Source organism: Crassostrea angulata, unplaced genomic scaffold (assembly GCF_025612915.1).
Source record: "Crassostrea angulata isolate pt1a10 unplaced genomic scaffold, ASM2561291v2 HiC_scaffold_106, whole genome shotgun sequence".
Taxonomy (NCBI): Eukaryota; Metazoa; Mollusca; class Bivalvia; order Ostreida; family Ostreidae; genus Magallana; species Magallana angulata.
The window spans coordinates 34,747-52,402 of record NW_026441661.1 but is presented as its reverse complement, the minus strand read 5'-3'; the positions used below and the strand labels follow the sequence as shown (position 1 = coordinate 52,402).

Sequence of the window (17,656 nt, the reverse complement as noted above, 5' to 3'; positions counted from 1 at the left end):
TATTCGGACGGTCTGAAGTGTTATCAGCAATTTCCAAATTGCTTGTATATGCTGGAAAATGAATTTCACAATGCCCAAAAAACCCTTTAATAGCGAGCGAAGCGTGCTCTAAGAACCAGTGTGCGCAGGAAAAAGAACGAGCTAAACCAAAACAAACAAAATGTATTTCATGTCTACGTCCAATAATGCTCTCCAATGGTTTCACCCGTGTTGCTTTGCCAAGAATGGCCGACTTTTAACTCGTAATTTACGGTGTCTTAAAGTTTAAAACACGTTTTGAGTACCGCATATGCTTTGGCGAGATTCAAAAGATTTGTAACATGCTTCAATACCTTCGTATTGAGTCGAGATCCGTCGTTAACAAAGACGAACAAAGTCATGGATGGCGTCACAGAGCCCTCGTGCTATATTTCCCGCGATAAATTTAGAGGTGGATCAAACATCTGTAATGAGTGAACTAGCTATTTCACACAGGCACCTGACGTCATATATTTTTCTCATAATAAAAATAATACACCGCTTACCTAATAATACACAAGGTACCCATCCCCGCCATCTTGGATTTTTTTAAAACTGTCACATCGCCGTGAATTTTCGCTTATAACTCAGCGGTAACATTTTTCTGCGATCATCTCCGCCGTCCGATCGGTCACTCGATTTATTAGCTTACTGCTGATTCAACCAAAACGGCCCATAACATCGTTTATTAATAAAAATATCTCCTCATTCTGCATCTACTGCTGCTGATTTGCGACAAAAGGCTGAAGGGTGGACGGAAGTTGACATCTTTGCGTCATCTTTTGGGATATCCCTTTTCTGATTGGTGCATTTTTTCCCTAATAAAATACTATCACTACTGAATTCAAAATCCACTGATATTCCCAAATATTGACTGACATTGTCTGACATCCACTGTACATTGACTGTACCTCACTGTACATTTCACTGACTTCCACTGTACCCCACTGTACCCCACTGTACATTTCTACTGAACAACACTGTATCCCACTGTACACCACTGTACAGTCCTACTGACTTCCACTGTACCCCACTGTACTCCACTGTACCGGGCACTGACCAGCACTGTACCCCACTGTACTCCACTGTACCGGGCACTGACCAGCACTGTACCCCACTGTACGGCACTGTACCGGGCACTGACCATCACTGTACCCCACTGTACGGCACTGTACTATTAATTTGAGAAAAAAAAATCTGATTTTTAAATCTTCAGAATATTTTTTTTCTTCGATATTTATTTTTATTATGCTGTATATAGCATTATCATTATGTATACATATAACTTGACAGAAAAATGCAACAGACGGTCGTTAAATTTATTTAATATGTTTTGTTTATTAATAAATGTCTATTGTTATTGAATGTTACGATCATAAAATTATGAAAATTTCCCAAGCTATATGGTGAAAGTATTGAATTTTACATTTTGAATCTGATTATTAAAAAAGTACATGTCATTATGATCATTCTGCCAGTCATTCGAAACCCCCCCCCCCTTACCAGCAAGGTTACATAATCATTTCTTATTGATGATATATGACAAGCCCTCGTTTAAATGATCGGGTTGTTAATTCTCTGTGTCTCATAAGCTGTGTTTTAGCCACTAAAAACAGTCAATTAAACACAGAATCCACAAAATATATCCATGCTTGTTTTTTTTGGTACACATGTCCAAATATCATGACTGCCCGCTTGACTACACAAGTACATTTTGAAGATAGTGTGCGAGTTTCTAGCTCATTTGTTAATTGATTTATATAAATATACATTGCAAATGTCGGGTTTTAATTTTACAAAATAACACCTACTGCAGAATACATTATAAATTTGAAACATAATCAGTGACATATTAAGCGGTATTTAACTGTATCTATAATTTCAGCAAGAAATAAAGGAAGGATTTAAATCAAGGAAGGTTGTAACATGCTGTAATATGCGTAGCTGTACAGTTTTCTTAATATATGATTTACTTTTAAATGTTGAAGAATAAGATATATAAAATGCCCTGCGCTTCACACTTTTTTGTATAATGATAGAGAGAGAGAGAGAGAGAGAGAGAGAGAGAGAAGTATATCACTTTCTGACAATATTGTATTGGTGTCATTTGCAAGCGTACAAAAGTTCACAATAAAATCTATGTTGGAAGTGGCGGTTGTGATGCCGTAAGGGGATTTTAACGTGCTTATACCTTTCTGACTCGGGGCCTCAAGTTTTAGCACTAGAAAATTCATGAGAGAGAGAGAGAGAGATACATTTATCAGAAATCGATAAGAATAATAAGAAATTTATTGTCTATTAATCTGCTTCTTTTACATATCGATTATATTTCTTTATGTCTTACGTTTATTTTTGCCAACCAACTCCGTGGTTTTAGAAAAATATCTGTAAACTTTAAGTCGAAAAATGAAATGTAATTGTATGGATAAGATCACCCCCCCCCCCCCTTTTTCTTCACGAATCCACTTGATACCCCATGCAGTACTGTGTTATGTCAAAACGATTCATGTTAAGCAAGCGGTTGTAAAAATTAATGCATTTTTTTTTATTTTGACCTCGATGTGTAATCACAATTAAATAGATATAATAAATCCCACTTTTGTGCAAACATTACATGAAACTAGTCCTACATGTAAGTAAATTATAATAATCTTTTAAGACAGATTTTAAATGACTATGATCCCAATGCACCCGGCAACCATATTTAATGATTTTTTTTAATCAAAAGTGAAAATTCAGATTTTTTGTTTTAACAGTGTATTTCCCCGACGTTTACATCTATTTATTCCTAGGCCCGAACACATATACACAGGTGGTCAGTTTTCACACCTTGACACAGTCACCCGGCCGTGTGTATAGTCCAAGCCTTTCTGTTAGTTCCGGGTTTTTCGTTGTTCCCAGACAGACAAAAGATTTTTTTCTGTAGACATACACAAAGAAGGAGACAGTACACTGTCGATATAAAATATTACTTTTAGCGTTGACTTTCAATCATTAAGAATTTTTAAGACAATCATTGAATAACGAACTACAAATCATTTGAATCCATGGACATTATCCCGAAACTACAGATAAATACATACTTTAATTTTTTTAATGCCAATATGTAAATTTAGCCGCTGTCAACATTACTACATGTTACCGGTAGTACTTTATTTAAACGTTAAATATTCATATGTTAGCATGGAGAGAGAGAGAGAGAGAGAGAGAGAGAGAGAGAGAGAGAGATTTTATAGTAGATTTGAAATGTTTGCTATGATAAAATTTACTGGTTTCAGTAAATGAAAAAAAAAACAGAAGAAAAAACGAAAGATCGTTTTAAAGGCCGAACTTTTTTACCGGTGGTAAATCTCAGGTGAGGGCGGGGCTTAATTTCTAGAGGTGTGAAAGCCTCCGGGGCTGGAAGTCTACCTGCGATCGTGAACGCTGCTAATCACTATACACATGAAGCAAATATTACACAAGATTTTAATAATTAGTCAGAATTCGTCATAGTTTGAATATCTTTTTGTTTTAATGACCATACGAAGCTATTTTATACGGAAATGTCGCCCGAGCACGTGTGTAAAGCACAATTAATAAAATTCAGTAAACTAATTCTGCTTTAAAGATTTAACTCGGTTCATTGTGTTTAGCACTTGACATTGTTTAATACGTTAATTTTAACAAATATTATTGTATAAGAAAACCATACGATCAGTAAAAATATTCACTTGAATGTAAAGGCAGCCATTATACGACGACAACTAATGGAGTTCGTTTTCCATGGAGTGACGTTTTCGTGCAACAAGTTCCAATTGAGTGTATAATCAGTAAATACAGCTTTAATAGCTCATAAGTTTGTTTTAAAAAATAAAATTTTGTATGCATGTTTTGGGCTGCATGCTCATTCATCGTCGTGAAATTAATTAGGTCATAAACATTCAACATGATTCAAAAATAAATTGCGTATTTTCAATTACCGAATAATAAAACTATTTTTCTCATTTATCCGACCCTTACACAATTCACTTATTACGGAAAGAGAAAATAAACATGTTTGCCTATTAATTAAGGTGTCGCTTATAATTGAAGAGATGCTAAAATTAAATTGTGATGCAGCAGAAATATTGCGCGGGGGGGGGGGGGGGGGGGGGGCTTATGTATGCCTTCCTGACTTTGGAGGAGAATAGTTACGAGAGAGAGTGAGAGAGAGAGAGAGAGATAGAGAGAGAGAGAGAGAGAGAGAGGGTATATTTTTTCTTATTAAAACTGTTACTACATGTATATCAAGGCAACATTCTTAACTGTGCAAGAGAAGATACATGTAGATACATTACATGTGTTGATAATGAACAGTGTTCAAATTCAAAAGTATATAATTAAAAGTACCGTAAAAGGGTGAAATATTATTTGAACACTGTTCGTTATCACCATATTTCATTTTTTATTTAACACAATACTTATTTTGATATCAGCGAATGGTGGTGGTGGGGGGGGGGGGGGGTGAGGATTTATAAATGTTTAACATGTTTAATATCCGACTTGATTTAAATAATAAAAAACGCATCTAATATGATTAATATAAAGAGTATTTCGTTTATTCATACATGTTATGTTTTTTAAAAAATATATTTCAAATGGATTTAATAATCTTAAGACCACAAATACCCTTATAAGGGAATTACATAATATCTTGAACGAGGTGTCAGACTGACAATTTACAAGGTTGAATATTGCGACATTCACACCTTTTGATCTACTGAAAGTATGTATACTATACACAGATACTGACTCGTGATCTTCCTGTGAAGTAAAACTTCAAAGACATTTTAAAGTCCAGACCAGTTATCTTCTCTCTTTTGAAAAAAAGTCAGTATGTTGAGCAATATGGTGGAATTCTTTTTTATCGTTAAAAAAGTTGTCCCTCCTTCACATATATGTTACATTAACGTTTTAAAATTCAGATAATTTTAAACTATCTATAAATTGTAATTAATTATGTAGTTTTAAATTCTCTTAATTTTAAAACTTTAATGTAACATATATACTAATATTTATTTGACAATATTGATTAAATGAAATTCATTGTAAAAAAAAAAATCAACTAGATATTTAGTTAATAAAACATTGATTTTGAAATATATAAAAATATTTTCCCTTTTTTATTGAATAAGTTGCTATATTTTGTCTGATAATTGGATTCCGAGTTTTTAGATAAATACAGCCGTGGATCGGAGGATTAGGGGGGGGGGGGGGGGTCAGAGGATAATTTATTTTTTTTAAAACTTACATAGTACAACTATCCAAAATATGTCTAAGATCCCCCAGAAAACTAGTACATGTATCCCTGCCCTTTCCCTGGAAAGAATTGTGACCGCGCATGTAATTATATATGAACTTAAAGAAATAGAAGCCCATTTTCTCTCTTGTAAGCCATAGGAAAGAATCAAAACAAATCCAGATTTTGGTCTCAAAAAAAGTAAATATTCAATTCATTGTTTAAACATAATAACTTATAAAAACATACTAGGTACAGTGGGTTACAGTGGTGTACATTATTTGTCAGTACCATGTACAGTGGTGTACAGTGGGGTACAGTGCTGGTCAGTGCCCCGTACAGTGGTGTACAGTGAGGTACAGTGCTGGTCAGTGGGTAGGTACTGTGCTGTCCAGTGGAGTACAGTGGAGTACAGTAGCTCTGTACAGTGGGGTACAGTGGGATACAGTGTGGTACAGTAGCTCTGTACAGTGGGTGTACAGTGGATTTACAGTAGGGTACAGTGGTTATACAGTAGATGTCAGACAATGTCAGTCAATTTTTGGGAATATCAGTGGATTTTGAATTCAGTAGTGTATTATGCATATTCAAATGGCGGTCATTTTTGAATTCTGTATTGCGTGCAAATAAGAAACGATGGAAGTGGATCACTTTTACTGGTAATTATGAGTTATAATAACATGTTCCTGTATGTAATTATATACACAAAGTACACACGGGCGTCTGACAATATTATTTTTCTCGTAATATAAGAGAATTATAATTTATTATTGACAGGTGCCCGTACATATACACACAAACATACAAAATCTACGTATTAATGGTTGCAACTCGGACACTTGATGATTTATTAGGTAGAAGCTTGTTTAATGGGGTGAGAGGGACTGTAATTTTAAGGACAAAAATATTTAAAAGCATAAGCATTCAAGTAGATCTAGCTTTTTTTCTTTCCAGGTATTGGGGGGGGGTCTAAACAACGCAATTGTATATATATATATATATAAATACCCATTGCAAAAATGTGGAGAACCTAGAGACACACCCAACAGGCACCTGACGTTATCGGTGATTTTTTTTATTGTGAGAAAAAATATGACGTCAGGTGCCTGTGACCCCCCCCCCCCCCACTCCTGTTAAGTCATGCAAGTACCATTAGAAAAGCCAGGTGAACATTTTTGGGCTTCTGCTGAGTTGTTCAACACATAAATTCCTGCATTTTATCACATATCATTCAACTGGCACATATAAGCTAATTAATCCAATGAACTTTTATTTCATACATTGATTTTACTATAAAACAATCTTTTAAAATAAATACGATCTATTAATAATTACATTTATAACATTTTGAAAATGTGCATATATACCTGGGGGCCATAAAACTTTGAAGAGCTCATTTTACATTAAAGACTATATAGCAAGCAAGTAATTAAAGTGGAAAATTAAGACTAAGATCAAAAGTGAGCTCATCTAAGTTTTATGGCCCCGGGACCTAACTTTTGGGCCACAAACTTTGTCGAAGTCAATTTTGATCCTAGTCTAACTTTACAAAAAGCATATACCAGGCTCCTGGGCCATAAAACTTAGACGAGTTCACTTCTGATCCAAGTCTCACCTTTTACAAAAAGAACATATTGTTGAGAAGTGAGACAGATCAAGTGAGCTCGTCTAAGTTTTATGGCCCTGGGGCCGGTAGTGTGAAAAAGTGAGACCGAGACCATAAGGGAATTTGTCTAGGTGTTATGGCAGGCTGTTACCATTAATAACTTTCAATAAACGACATGAACATACTGGAAGGTCACTGTGATACAAAATATTTCTTCCCAAACAATGTACATAAAACAATGTACATGTACACTGAACAATGTACATTGAACAACATGTACATTGAACAATGTAAATGTATATTGAACAACGTGCATGTACATTTCTATTCCCAAAATAATTTGATTTAAATAAATATGCATGTAGCATTAGCCTGCTGTTTAGATGAAATAAAGTGTTAAAGATTCAAAATTACACAATTTTAATTTCAAATCAATATTGACATGTTAGCTTTGATCATATTACATGTACAACATAGTTCTTTGAAATCTACAATATACCCCAAATTTTAAATCAATTACCGTATGCTGATTGGTATTTTGAAAAATAAAAAAAATTTCTTTCAAGATTTCCTTCTGTTTTAGTTGACACTTCACTACATGTACTTAATTATAAAGATACTGTATGGAATTTCCTAATTTGTTGTTGACATTATAAGGCTGTACAGAGTAACAATGCGTGAACACCTTTAATTTTTCCATATACAACTATACAACTAGTTTTTGACACAAGTACAATTATTTTCAAACTATTTTACATAAATAAGTAACCTCATAATTTTTAACATGCAGGTTGCATCAGCATTACATTGAAGATAAAGATTCATTTGTACCAGTAGAAGATGTAGTAGAAACTTTCCGCAAACATTTTGGCCAACAAAAAGATGTTGCCATACTGATTGGTCGACTTGTTTCAAGTACATTTAAGGGGGTAAAAAAAGAAAGAATACGTCAAAAGGGCAACTGGTCACAAAGACTGCACGTTTACAAGGGAATGGCTACCCGTTCTTGTGTTCTTATTCCTGCAAACTTGCAGAGCATTTCAAAGTACATTCCGGAGGATTTTTTCCTAATACGGAGTTCATCCACCTCAGCTGTCTATGGAAGAGACACCTCGCTGATTTGCAATGGTTTCAAAGTCTTGATGGAGGTGATGATCCATGAGGATGGGTCTATTCAGATATCTGTTGGAAATAAAATAAAAACATTAAAAGACCTTGACAAGATTGATCTGAATTCCCTTAAAGTCAATTCATTTTTTTGCTTGCTTAAATCTTTTCGCTTCTGTGAGGGAGTAGACGCAAAACTGACTTCCAAAGAAAATAAAGAGAACATCATTCTACAAACAAATGCTCACCATAACTGTACTGCATACTCTCCACAGTGCATCAAAGTGTTGCCATTGAATTCTAAAAGGGAAACCATCACATGTCATCACTGTAAAAGTATGCGACACAAGGATTCTGATGAACCAGAACTGCCCATAGAAAAACCACCATTTCCACCTCCTCCTCCTCCGTCTCTTCCTCCACCATCTTCAGCCATCAACAGTATTCTGAACACCCCAACTGAAATAGTGAACTATCTTAAACAGGTGGCACCATATTTAGTAGAGGGACAACTTGCACTAATAAAATCCCAACTAATGAATTCAAGTGTCAGCAGTGTGAAATCTAGGAAATGGGATTTTGACATTATGCAGTTAGCATTATCTATTTGGACAAGAAGTCCCAGGGCTTATGAACAACTATGTTTCAGTAAAAAGTTAATTCTACCATGTGTAAACACATTATCTAAATATAAAAACTCTGTTTACCAAACTCCTGGGGTGAATGACACCATGCTTCAGTGGATGTTTATGCAGGCAAAAAATGATAACATTCCACATGAAGGTTACTATGGAGGCCTAATTTTGGATGAAATGGCCATACAAGAAGACATACAGATAAAACGTCATGGGGGATCTAGCAAATTTGTAGGGAGATGAGGGTAACCAATTGCAGTCCTCTAAATACCAAATGGCAAACCATGTCATTCAATTCATGTTTCATGGCCTGACAGGTTTCCGCTTTCTTGTTGCCCACTATCCCACCACTCAAGCCAATGCGCCACAAATATATACAATGTTTTGGGATGTAGTCCAGGCACTTGAACAATGGGGGTTCCATGTGATTTATACCTCTTTAGATGGCGCATCTAACAACAGATCTTTCATAAATATGCATTTTCCATCACCATCATCTGACATGGCTGGCTTTAATCCATTCTGTGATGCCCATCCAGTAGTCTTCATTGCAGACCCATCACACCTGTTTAAAAAAATCAGGAACAATATTCTGAGCAGTGGTACATGTAAATGGCACACAAGACTTCTAAAGATTGATGGGTGTGTAACAACATGGAAAACATTTATTGATGCCTATGACTGGGATAAAAAGCATGGTCTCTCTATCCATCAAAAACTTACCTCTCAACATCTTCATCCAAACCAGGCTGAGAAGATGAGAAATCACCTTGCTGAGGAATGTCTCAATTCAGATATGCTGCATCTCATGAAACAGTTCAAGGAAAGTTTGTGTGAAAATTCCTCCGCAGCTTCCCTCTGTGATGGGCCCATCAAATTACTGGAGCAGACTAGTCGTTTGATTGCCATATTTCATGATCGACGTCCCATTGCAGACCTGAAGGATGAACGCCTTGAACATCTTTCAAGTGCCCTTCTCTTCTTTCTTCAGTGGGAAAAAGATACTTCAGATGTAAAAAACTTGATGTCACATGAAACACGAGAAGACTTAAAGGTTCTTCTGTATGGATTTCAAAAATTATGTACAATTGTTGTGAATGATATAAATTACATACTTACCCCTGGATTCATCAACAGCGATATTGTGGAAAATATATTTTCTCAGCAAAGGGGGCTCCATCACGGTGCTGGGAGCAATCCAAATTATCAGCAATACTGTACTGCAACAAATAGCATTACCCTTTGCCAGAATTTAGTTTCCAAAAAATCAAATGCTGCAAGAAGGAAATCAAACACCCATGGAGGATCAGCCCTTCCGTTCAAACAGCTGTGCAATAATCTGAACATAAAACAAAACCAATAAAAATCTTAACAAAACTGAAAAAATTCATTAAATACATAAATTAATTTGTTGCATTATTTATCTTAATTATTCTTATTTGAAGCTTTGGTAAAATTGAATATTACATAGTTTACCTTACTAAGATTGACAATAACTGAGGACCTCAGAGACTCAACTCAACATCTGGATTTGGCATCTTCTCAGATTTCAAAATAGCATTCCTTAAAATATCACACTGAACTTCCTTCTTGTCAGATTGCTTTAGCTTAGTGTTGTAAAACTTTCCCAAAATTAACAGTTCTTTCTTCTTAAATATATTTAGTATTCCTGAATTTTCAAGTAAAGCGGCCTTAAGTTTTAAATGATACGCTTCTCTGTTTGAACATGTAGTTTTAAGCAAAGCATCAATGGAAATGTCCGTATTTGTTGTGGAGGTTTGAGCTTTTCCTTTTGTTAAAACCTTTTTTCTAAGCTCCATAGATTTCTTTTGTCCGATATCTTCTAAAAGTTTTTTCCGGTATTCGGAGTCTGTGACTCTCAAGTAGGATTGCACAATGTCTTCAAATAAACAGACTATTGCTGAAGCTCCATCTATCATGTCAGACACTATCAAAGAACAATCATCTGAATCTGAATCTAAAGTAAACATACTGGTCTGCAGTTTAGAAAATAAACTAGTCCATAAACTGAACAATTTTTCGTTCTTAAGTACTGTCGAGTGAATATGCTGCAGCATGTTCTGTCCATGAATCCTAAGTTGATCTTCACTATATAAAGGAATTCGAATTTTCTCTAATTCCAAGAAAAATTCAAATGTATTGTCTGATATGTTTGTAAGGCCACATGACAAATTTTGTTTTCTTTTGACATCAATTATACTGCGAGAATACTTAGAGCATTCAACATCAGCTTGAGAAACAATAGTGGTTTGAAGCAATGAAACTTTAACTTTTGCTTGTTGGTTGTAGATTTGCCCAAAATTTCTCAAGTCATTTCGCACCAAGTTAGTATTATGATACTTCACTTTTGCCACAGCACGACCCCCAACATAACGTATTTTGCCATGTGCAAAGTCAGATATACATATATCACAAGATGTTTTGAGCTGGTCTGACTCTTTAGGTGTCTGTGATGTAATGATGTTCTTTCGAACAGCTGTAGCAATACTTCCACAGAGTAAGTAATTAACATTTCGACTTTGAAAAAGAGATTTGCATAACGCATTGTATTCCGGAGACTGCATAAAGGTATGATAGCTCGAATAAAATGAATTCAAATTTTTCACTGTTTGAGAAGTACTACAATGCTCATTCTTCATTAATTCTATCTTTTGTGACAAAATTTTCACAAAATCCACAAATAGATGGAATTTCCCCTCAATATAATCTATGTCAGCATTCAGTCCCTTCTGTTTGTCTGATAAAGGGTATGGAGCCCTCATTTCATTGAGCAAACGTCTTGTATCCTGTTGATGACCTTGACCATCACTTGTATTTGTGCTTGTGCTCTCAACCTGAAATGTATATATGGAATGCAAATGCCTGACTAAATTATTTTTCCTTGGGGGGGGGGGGGGATATGGTATTTAAAATGTCCTGTATCATGCAGTGGTAATTTTAAGTTGCAACAAGTTTCTTTCAATCCCATTCACATTCATATATATCTGTTAATTATTGTTAGTGTCTATTGATTCAAAAAATGTTCAAAATATTAGCATTAATGATTCATGTATAAAATTGATATTGCAGATTCTAAAATGATTTCATGATTTGAAAAGTAATCAAAATTTAAAGCATTGTGCTAACCCTTTCTAGCTCTTCCATCATTTTAATGTCATCTTCATCAAAGTCAGACTCATCAGAATTTTCAGCTACATATATATCACAGGTAGGAAAGAATTCCTCTTCAAATATGTCATCTTCAAACACCTGTAAAAATAATAAAAATTAAATAAGACATATTATAAATTTGACATTATTTCTTTATAGACACATCAATTCAATACTTTAAAAAAAATCTCACGATCTATCATTTAATGTTTATTAAAGCATGAAACATCCTAAAAAAAGAATGATAACATAACTATGTAATAATTAAACAGATATGCACATACTTTTCGGCAGCAAGATAAATCTTCTAAAGCAGGAGCTCCTGACGATGCACAGTAATCATTCACAGCCTGAGGGTGCTGCTTGCTGCATTTGGGATCGTAGTTCTTGATGCAGAGTCCTTCACGGTCTGTTGAACGTCCAACAGCAACACCTATCTGACCTGCCTGGAATATGTTTTTACAGTCAACAATAACACAGGGCAAAGTTAATCCCTGAGATTTATGGACAGTCATGGCAAAAGCCAAACATATTGGATATTGTTTTCTTTCAGCTACTGTAATACATTGAGAAGGGTCATACACACTAAATGTCACTTTGCTTAATTTTATTATTTTGTCTTCAAACTTCACAGTGGGCCCATCATCTTCCAACTTGAAAACAGTGCCAAGTAAACCATTGACTAAAGTGTCAGAAAGGTTCCTAATCAGCATTACTGGAACACCTTCTTTAAGAAGAAGAACCTTATTTGCATTCATCTTGCGGAGATATTTTTGTTCGCCTTCTTCTTCGGCAACGTAGCTTGTTGATTCTCCTTGCATTTTGTGTAGTTCTGTCATGTTAAAGCAATCCACTTCAAAATTTGTTCCAAAGAGAACACATGGATTGTTTCTTGACAAGGGTCTCTCTAGTGCAAGCATCAGCTGGTTAGTTTGATGACTTGGAACCCCCCGTTCTAATTCATTGATGGCTAAGATCAGGTCTTTGTCACTCTGGCGAATAACAGTTTTGAGTGTAATAATGTGTGGAACAGTCTTTCTCCATGTATCTGAAGCAAATGCGTGATCTCCCGGATCCCTGTAGATGTCATTTGGAACTGGTGGTAATTGGAAAAAATCACCAACACAGACAACCTATTATAGTTAAAAAATTCATTCAATTGTGAAGCTTTAAATGTTGTGTCTCCAATGGGAAGAAATAGTGAAAAATTCTACTGACCCAGGAGTAATTCTCATCTATAGTAGCATTTCTCGCCAGTGCATTGAAACTGCATTAATCAGCACATGAAATTACATTGTGGCGAGAAATGGAACTTTGTGAGAATTGGTCTTAGGCCAGTAATATGTGGTACATGTAAATGTTTTTACAACCTTATTAAATTTCAGGCCTTTGGGAAGCTGTTTAAGATTTTTAACTCAAAATTAAGATGAGCTAAAATGCTATCGAGGTGTAATTGAAATTAGGATATAAGAATTCTACAGTCTAATATTTTTTGGACAAATGTGCCCTCCCAGCTCCCGTAGGCCTGCATGTTTAAAAGATTTCCATACTAACCTGCAATCCACCAAAATAAAGACTGGAATCTTTAACTGATCTACAGATAAACTCAAGCTGAAAAAAAAAGATGCATAATCTTATAGGTATTTTTTTTTTGGTAGCTTGAAAAATGCACTAAATAATAAAAGATACAACAAAATAAACCATATTAACAAAATAGTTTGGTGGGCTTGAGCTCAAAATATCAGTATTAGAATCTTGCCTCAAGTAATCTAAACACAAACCGTATTTTGATGTGAAACAGTTAAGTACTGTAACTGGGCTTTCCTTAGGTATCAATTAGTCAATCATGTTTTGTTTATTCACATGATTTCAGAAATTATAACAATTATCGATATTACCGGAAATGAGGCTGTGTAAAATTAAAATCAAAAGGAACCTAGACTATCCCGTTCAAGCACAGGCACGTACCCGACGTTAAATATTTTTCTCATAATAAAAAAATACCCTGTATCTAATAATACATACATACAGTGCACAGGCACCTGACGTTATACATTTTTCTCATAATAAAAATAAATACCCTATATCTAATACATGTAATACACGTGTATTATTAGATATAGGGTATTTATTTTTATTATGAGAAAAATGTGTAACGTCAGGTGCCTGTGATACAGCGTATTATTAGAAACATGGTATTTATTTTTATTATGAGAAAATTATAAAACGTCAGTTGCCTGTGGTTTTCTGTTATGTGCATTTTGAAAATGATAAATAATTTGTTTACATTATGCAATAGAGGGTTGGGCCCTTGATTAAATTAGTGAACAACAATAAACCATGATAAACATATAAAACTTAATATATAACTAAATATCTATATAAAAATATAATATATGTTGTTTCTTATATATGCTGTTTGGTTGATATATTCATTCTCTAGTTACACCATGATATATACTAACATCCGCTAACAGAATGCACTTATGAATTTTTGCAACATCTGTATATAGCTTTAAGAAAATCACACGCACCTGCTCAAAAACTTTCCGACTGATCATGCTGATTTCATCGATAATCAAAACGTTACACGTTTTAATTCTGTTTCGAATTTCTTCACTTATAATACGCAAAAGATGCTGGTTTTCAAATCTCCCATCCATTAGTCCAGCCCAATGGTGAATAGTTGTGGCTCCCGTGAACTGTCGGGCTGCAAGTCCCGTGCTTGCAGTAACAGAAACGTTTTTGTTATTAAGTTTCTTGAGCGTTTCTTTTATAAGATATGATTTCCCAGTCCCTGCTTGCCCCAAAACGACACAACTGTGTCCACTTTTGATAAATTCTAAGGCCTGTGATTGTTCGTAGTTCAACATGGCTGTTTTTCCCGCAATACTTCAACGTCACGCAAGTGTATCTGTTAACCAATCAGATTTAAGAAGGGAATCCCCATTTACATACAGATGTCAACTTCCGTCCACCCTTTAGCCTTTTGTCGCAAATCAGCAGCAGTAAATGCAGAATGAGGAGATATTTTTATTAATAAACGATGTTATGGGCCGTTTTGGTTGAATCAGCAGTAAGCTAATAAATCGAGTGACCGATCGGACGGCGGAGATGATCGCAGAAAAATGTTACCGCTGAGTTATAAGCGAAAATTCACGGCGATGTGACAGTTTTAAAAAAATCCAAGATGGCGGGGATGGGTACCTTGTGTATTATTAGGTAAGCGGTGTATTATTTTTATTATGAGAAAAATATATGACGTCAGGTGCCTGTGCTATTTCAGTATAGACTGCGATACCTGCCTCATTGAAATATGATATGTTTACATTCTTTTTAACATAGAGATTATATAAATACATGTATATACTAACAAGAGCCATACTTTACTGTCATATCGATCTATCTTTAAGCTAAATGTGCATGCATGTACAGAAGGCATGTAAGTATATGAATAGGGAGGAAATAAACAATAGGACATTTTGAGCTAAATAAAAAGGAATAAAATGAAAAACTAAACAGTAAAAATATTTATGTAGATATTGCATATAGTCAGAGCATTAAATTTAAAAGTGGGGAATTACACACCTACAAACAGGGACCTCTCTCTCTCTCTCTCTCTCTCGCTCTCTCTTTCTCTCTCTCTCTCTCTCTCTCTCTCTCTCTTTCTCTCTCTCTCTCTCTCTCTCTCTCTCTCTCTCTCTCTCTCTCTCTCTCTCTCTCTCTCTCTCTCTCTGGGTAGGGGGTTGCGCTATTTGTATCGTAACCATTAAAATACTCTCTCAAAAATTCTTTGACGTTCGTTGATACCTACTTGTTACTTTTTTTACCCCTTTTTTACGACTACAATTTTAAATGTATGAAAGAAGGTCCAAAATTTGGTTACAATGTACCACATGGAAAACACTGTAAAGCTGGTTGTTAATATTATTTCCCCTTTCTTAAATGTGTATTTCTATATGTTGAATGCGTAGAAAACTGCTATAGTCTTTAACTTGCTAAAGAAACCAACATTTACATCTAAAGATTAGACTGTGTAGACTTTAAAAATAGCGACATATGGTGTGAACAGATGCATCTGTGAAACCAATATACCACACGATCCAGAAAAGAAGAAAAAAAAAAGTTTACATAGTAATATGTATTTCGTCTATATTTGTAAGTATCACCATAACTCTTAGAATCCGAGCTGTTTACAATTACATAAAAATAAGACGAGTACGTTTTAAAATAATAACAATATTTCTTGAACACACATTATCTTAAAAAGCAATGGTCTAAACTATAGACTGTTATTATAGAGCAGTTAAAGTAGTTGTTGTTTTTTTTGTTTAATAAAATGTCTTCTACAATAGAAAGGAAAAAGTATTCATAATTTTAAGATTTGATAAGAAAAGAAGCTATTCTAATAACAATGTTTATAACAACAATGAAAAACATAATAGCATAATGTATATCAACAAAAGATTATTTTAATAAAGTGAATATTCATAATAATAGATTGTTTATGGAAAAAAGTCATATATGATATTGCGTTTTATTGAAAATGCATTTTAACATATCAAGAGCGTCAAAATGACATTCATGCTGTTAACATAAGTTATTTTTTAACTATGATTTTCACAAGAAACTGATGTTCGTGTACAGAGCTTGGTGTTTTTTAGAACAAAAATCAAGCCAAATACAACACCGTTAAGTGACGTTGTTTATCAAATATGGATAATTGATTTAACAAAATATCAATAATTAAAAAAAAAAAACAACAAGGATTTACGTCAAGTCAGTCTGCGCTTGCATTAATATTACCTATACATATTTCATTGAAATGTTTAATGTAAGAGAATAACGTAAAAACGATATTTCAGAGCACTTAGTTTTTTCTGCCTTATATTCCTTTCTCAAAAGATAAAAACTATCTAGACTTAAGTATATATTTTTATCCAGACTTTTTACAAATATTGGTTAAATAGCGCTTTGCATTTAACATGTTGCATTGTTTTCCTTATTATTTCATATAGATATACACTCGTGGGAATGTCTCTAATATTCCATAGGTATGTCCACCTCTATTATAGTGAAGTAGACTGTATTCTTTCTTCCATATTTCGATTAATACATTTTATTTTTTTTTAATCAGAAAAATATTTGGTGTTGTTTTTATTTCTTTTTGCTTGTTTACACATCTCATATGTTTGTTACCCAAAAAGAGAGAACAAAAAGCATTTCGGCTTGTTTTCTAATCTGTTTGTATACTTTGTTAATTTGTTGTCCGTGCGTATTGATGAATTCAATAAAAGGTTGCTTACACTAACTAAATCCTTGTTAACGAGGTTCGTTCCTCTGTTTTTAGGTAGCCATATTGGATTACCTCCATTCTGAAAATGCTGCATCAAATATTTATTCTGCTTTAGAATAAAAGATAAAATTGCTACAAAAACGCCATTTAAAATAAAATAATATGTACATCTAAAATTTTTAAAATATGAATCTAATGTTTAAATAGTTGACCTTAATCATAAGTAAGATATTAAATGCCCAAACGGAAAAATGGATACAATGTTAAACAAAGCGTAACTGTTCTTCAAAAATGCTCAAATCGTGCTCACACTTTTTTTTATATATAAATCTTTATTCTCTTTTTTGTGTTCTTATAATTGGTGCATGTTTTGCTAAAAACTCACAAAAACGACAGGGTTTGCCGCGTTTGACCACAGAAAAGCGTGGCAGGGCAGTTGGTATGGTCTCCGCAGGTTGCTTCTTTAGAGAGGTTAGAATTGATTTTTGTTTAACGATTACCTGTGATATTGGCTAAAAGTGATGCAGCATGCTTACCTAATAAAAGAAATGTCTTTTTTTAGT

At 34.2% G+C, this 17,656-nt stretch overlaps 1 protein-coding gene across 1 annotated transcript; it reads right to left on the bottom strand.

Annotated features, from left to right (window-relative positions):
* Positions 1-7,557: 7,557 nt before the first annotated feature.
* Positions 7,558-15,065, bottom strand: LOC128169215 (uncharacterized). The gene is made up of 10 exons (XM_052835382.1): positions 14,332-15,065; positions 13,352-13,408; positions 12,082-12,930; positions 11,774-11,896; positions 10,103-11,481; positions 9,746-9,965; positions 9,350-9,611; positions 9,062-9,191; positions 8,240-8,450; positions 7,558-8,066 (listed from the first exon to the last, which is right to left on the bottom strand). The coding sequence occupies exons 1-5, from the start codon at positions 14,668-14,670 to the stop codon at positions 10,132-10,134; spliced, it is 2,718 nt and encodes a 905-aa protein (XP_052691342.1). The 5' UTR covers positions 14,671-15,065; the 3' UTR covers positions 7,558-8,066; positions 8,240-8,450; positions 9,062-9,191; positions 9,350-9,611; positions 9,746-9,965; positions 10,103-10,131.
* Positions 15,066-17,656: the final 2,591 nt, after the last annotated feature.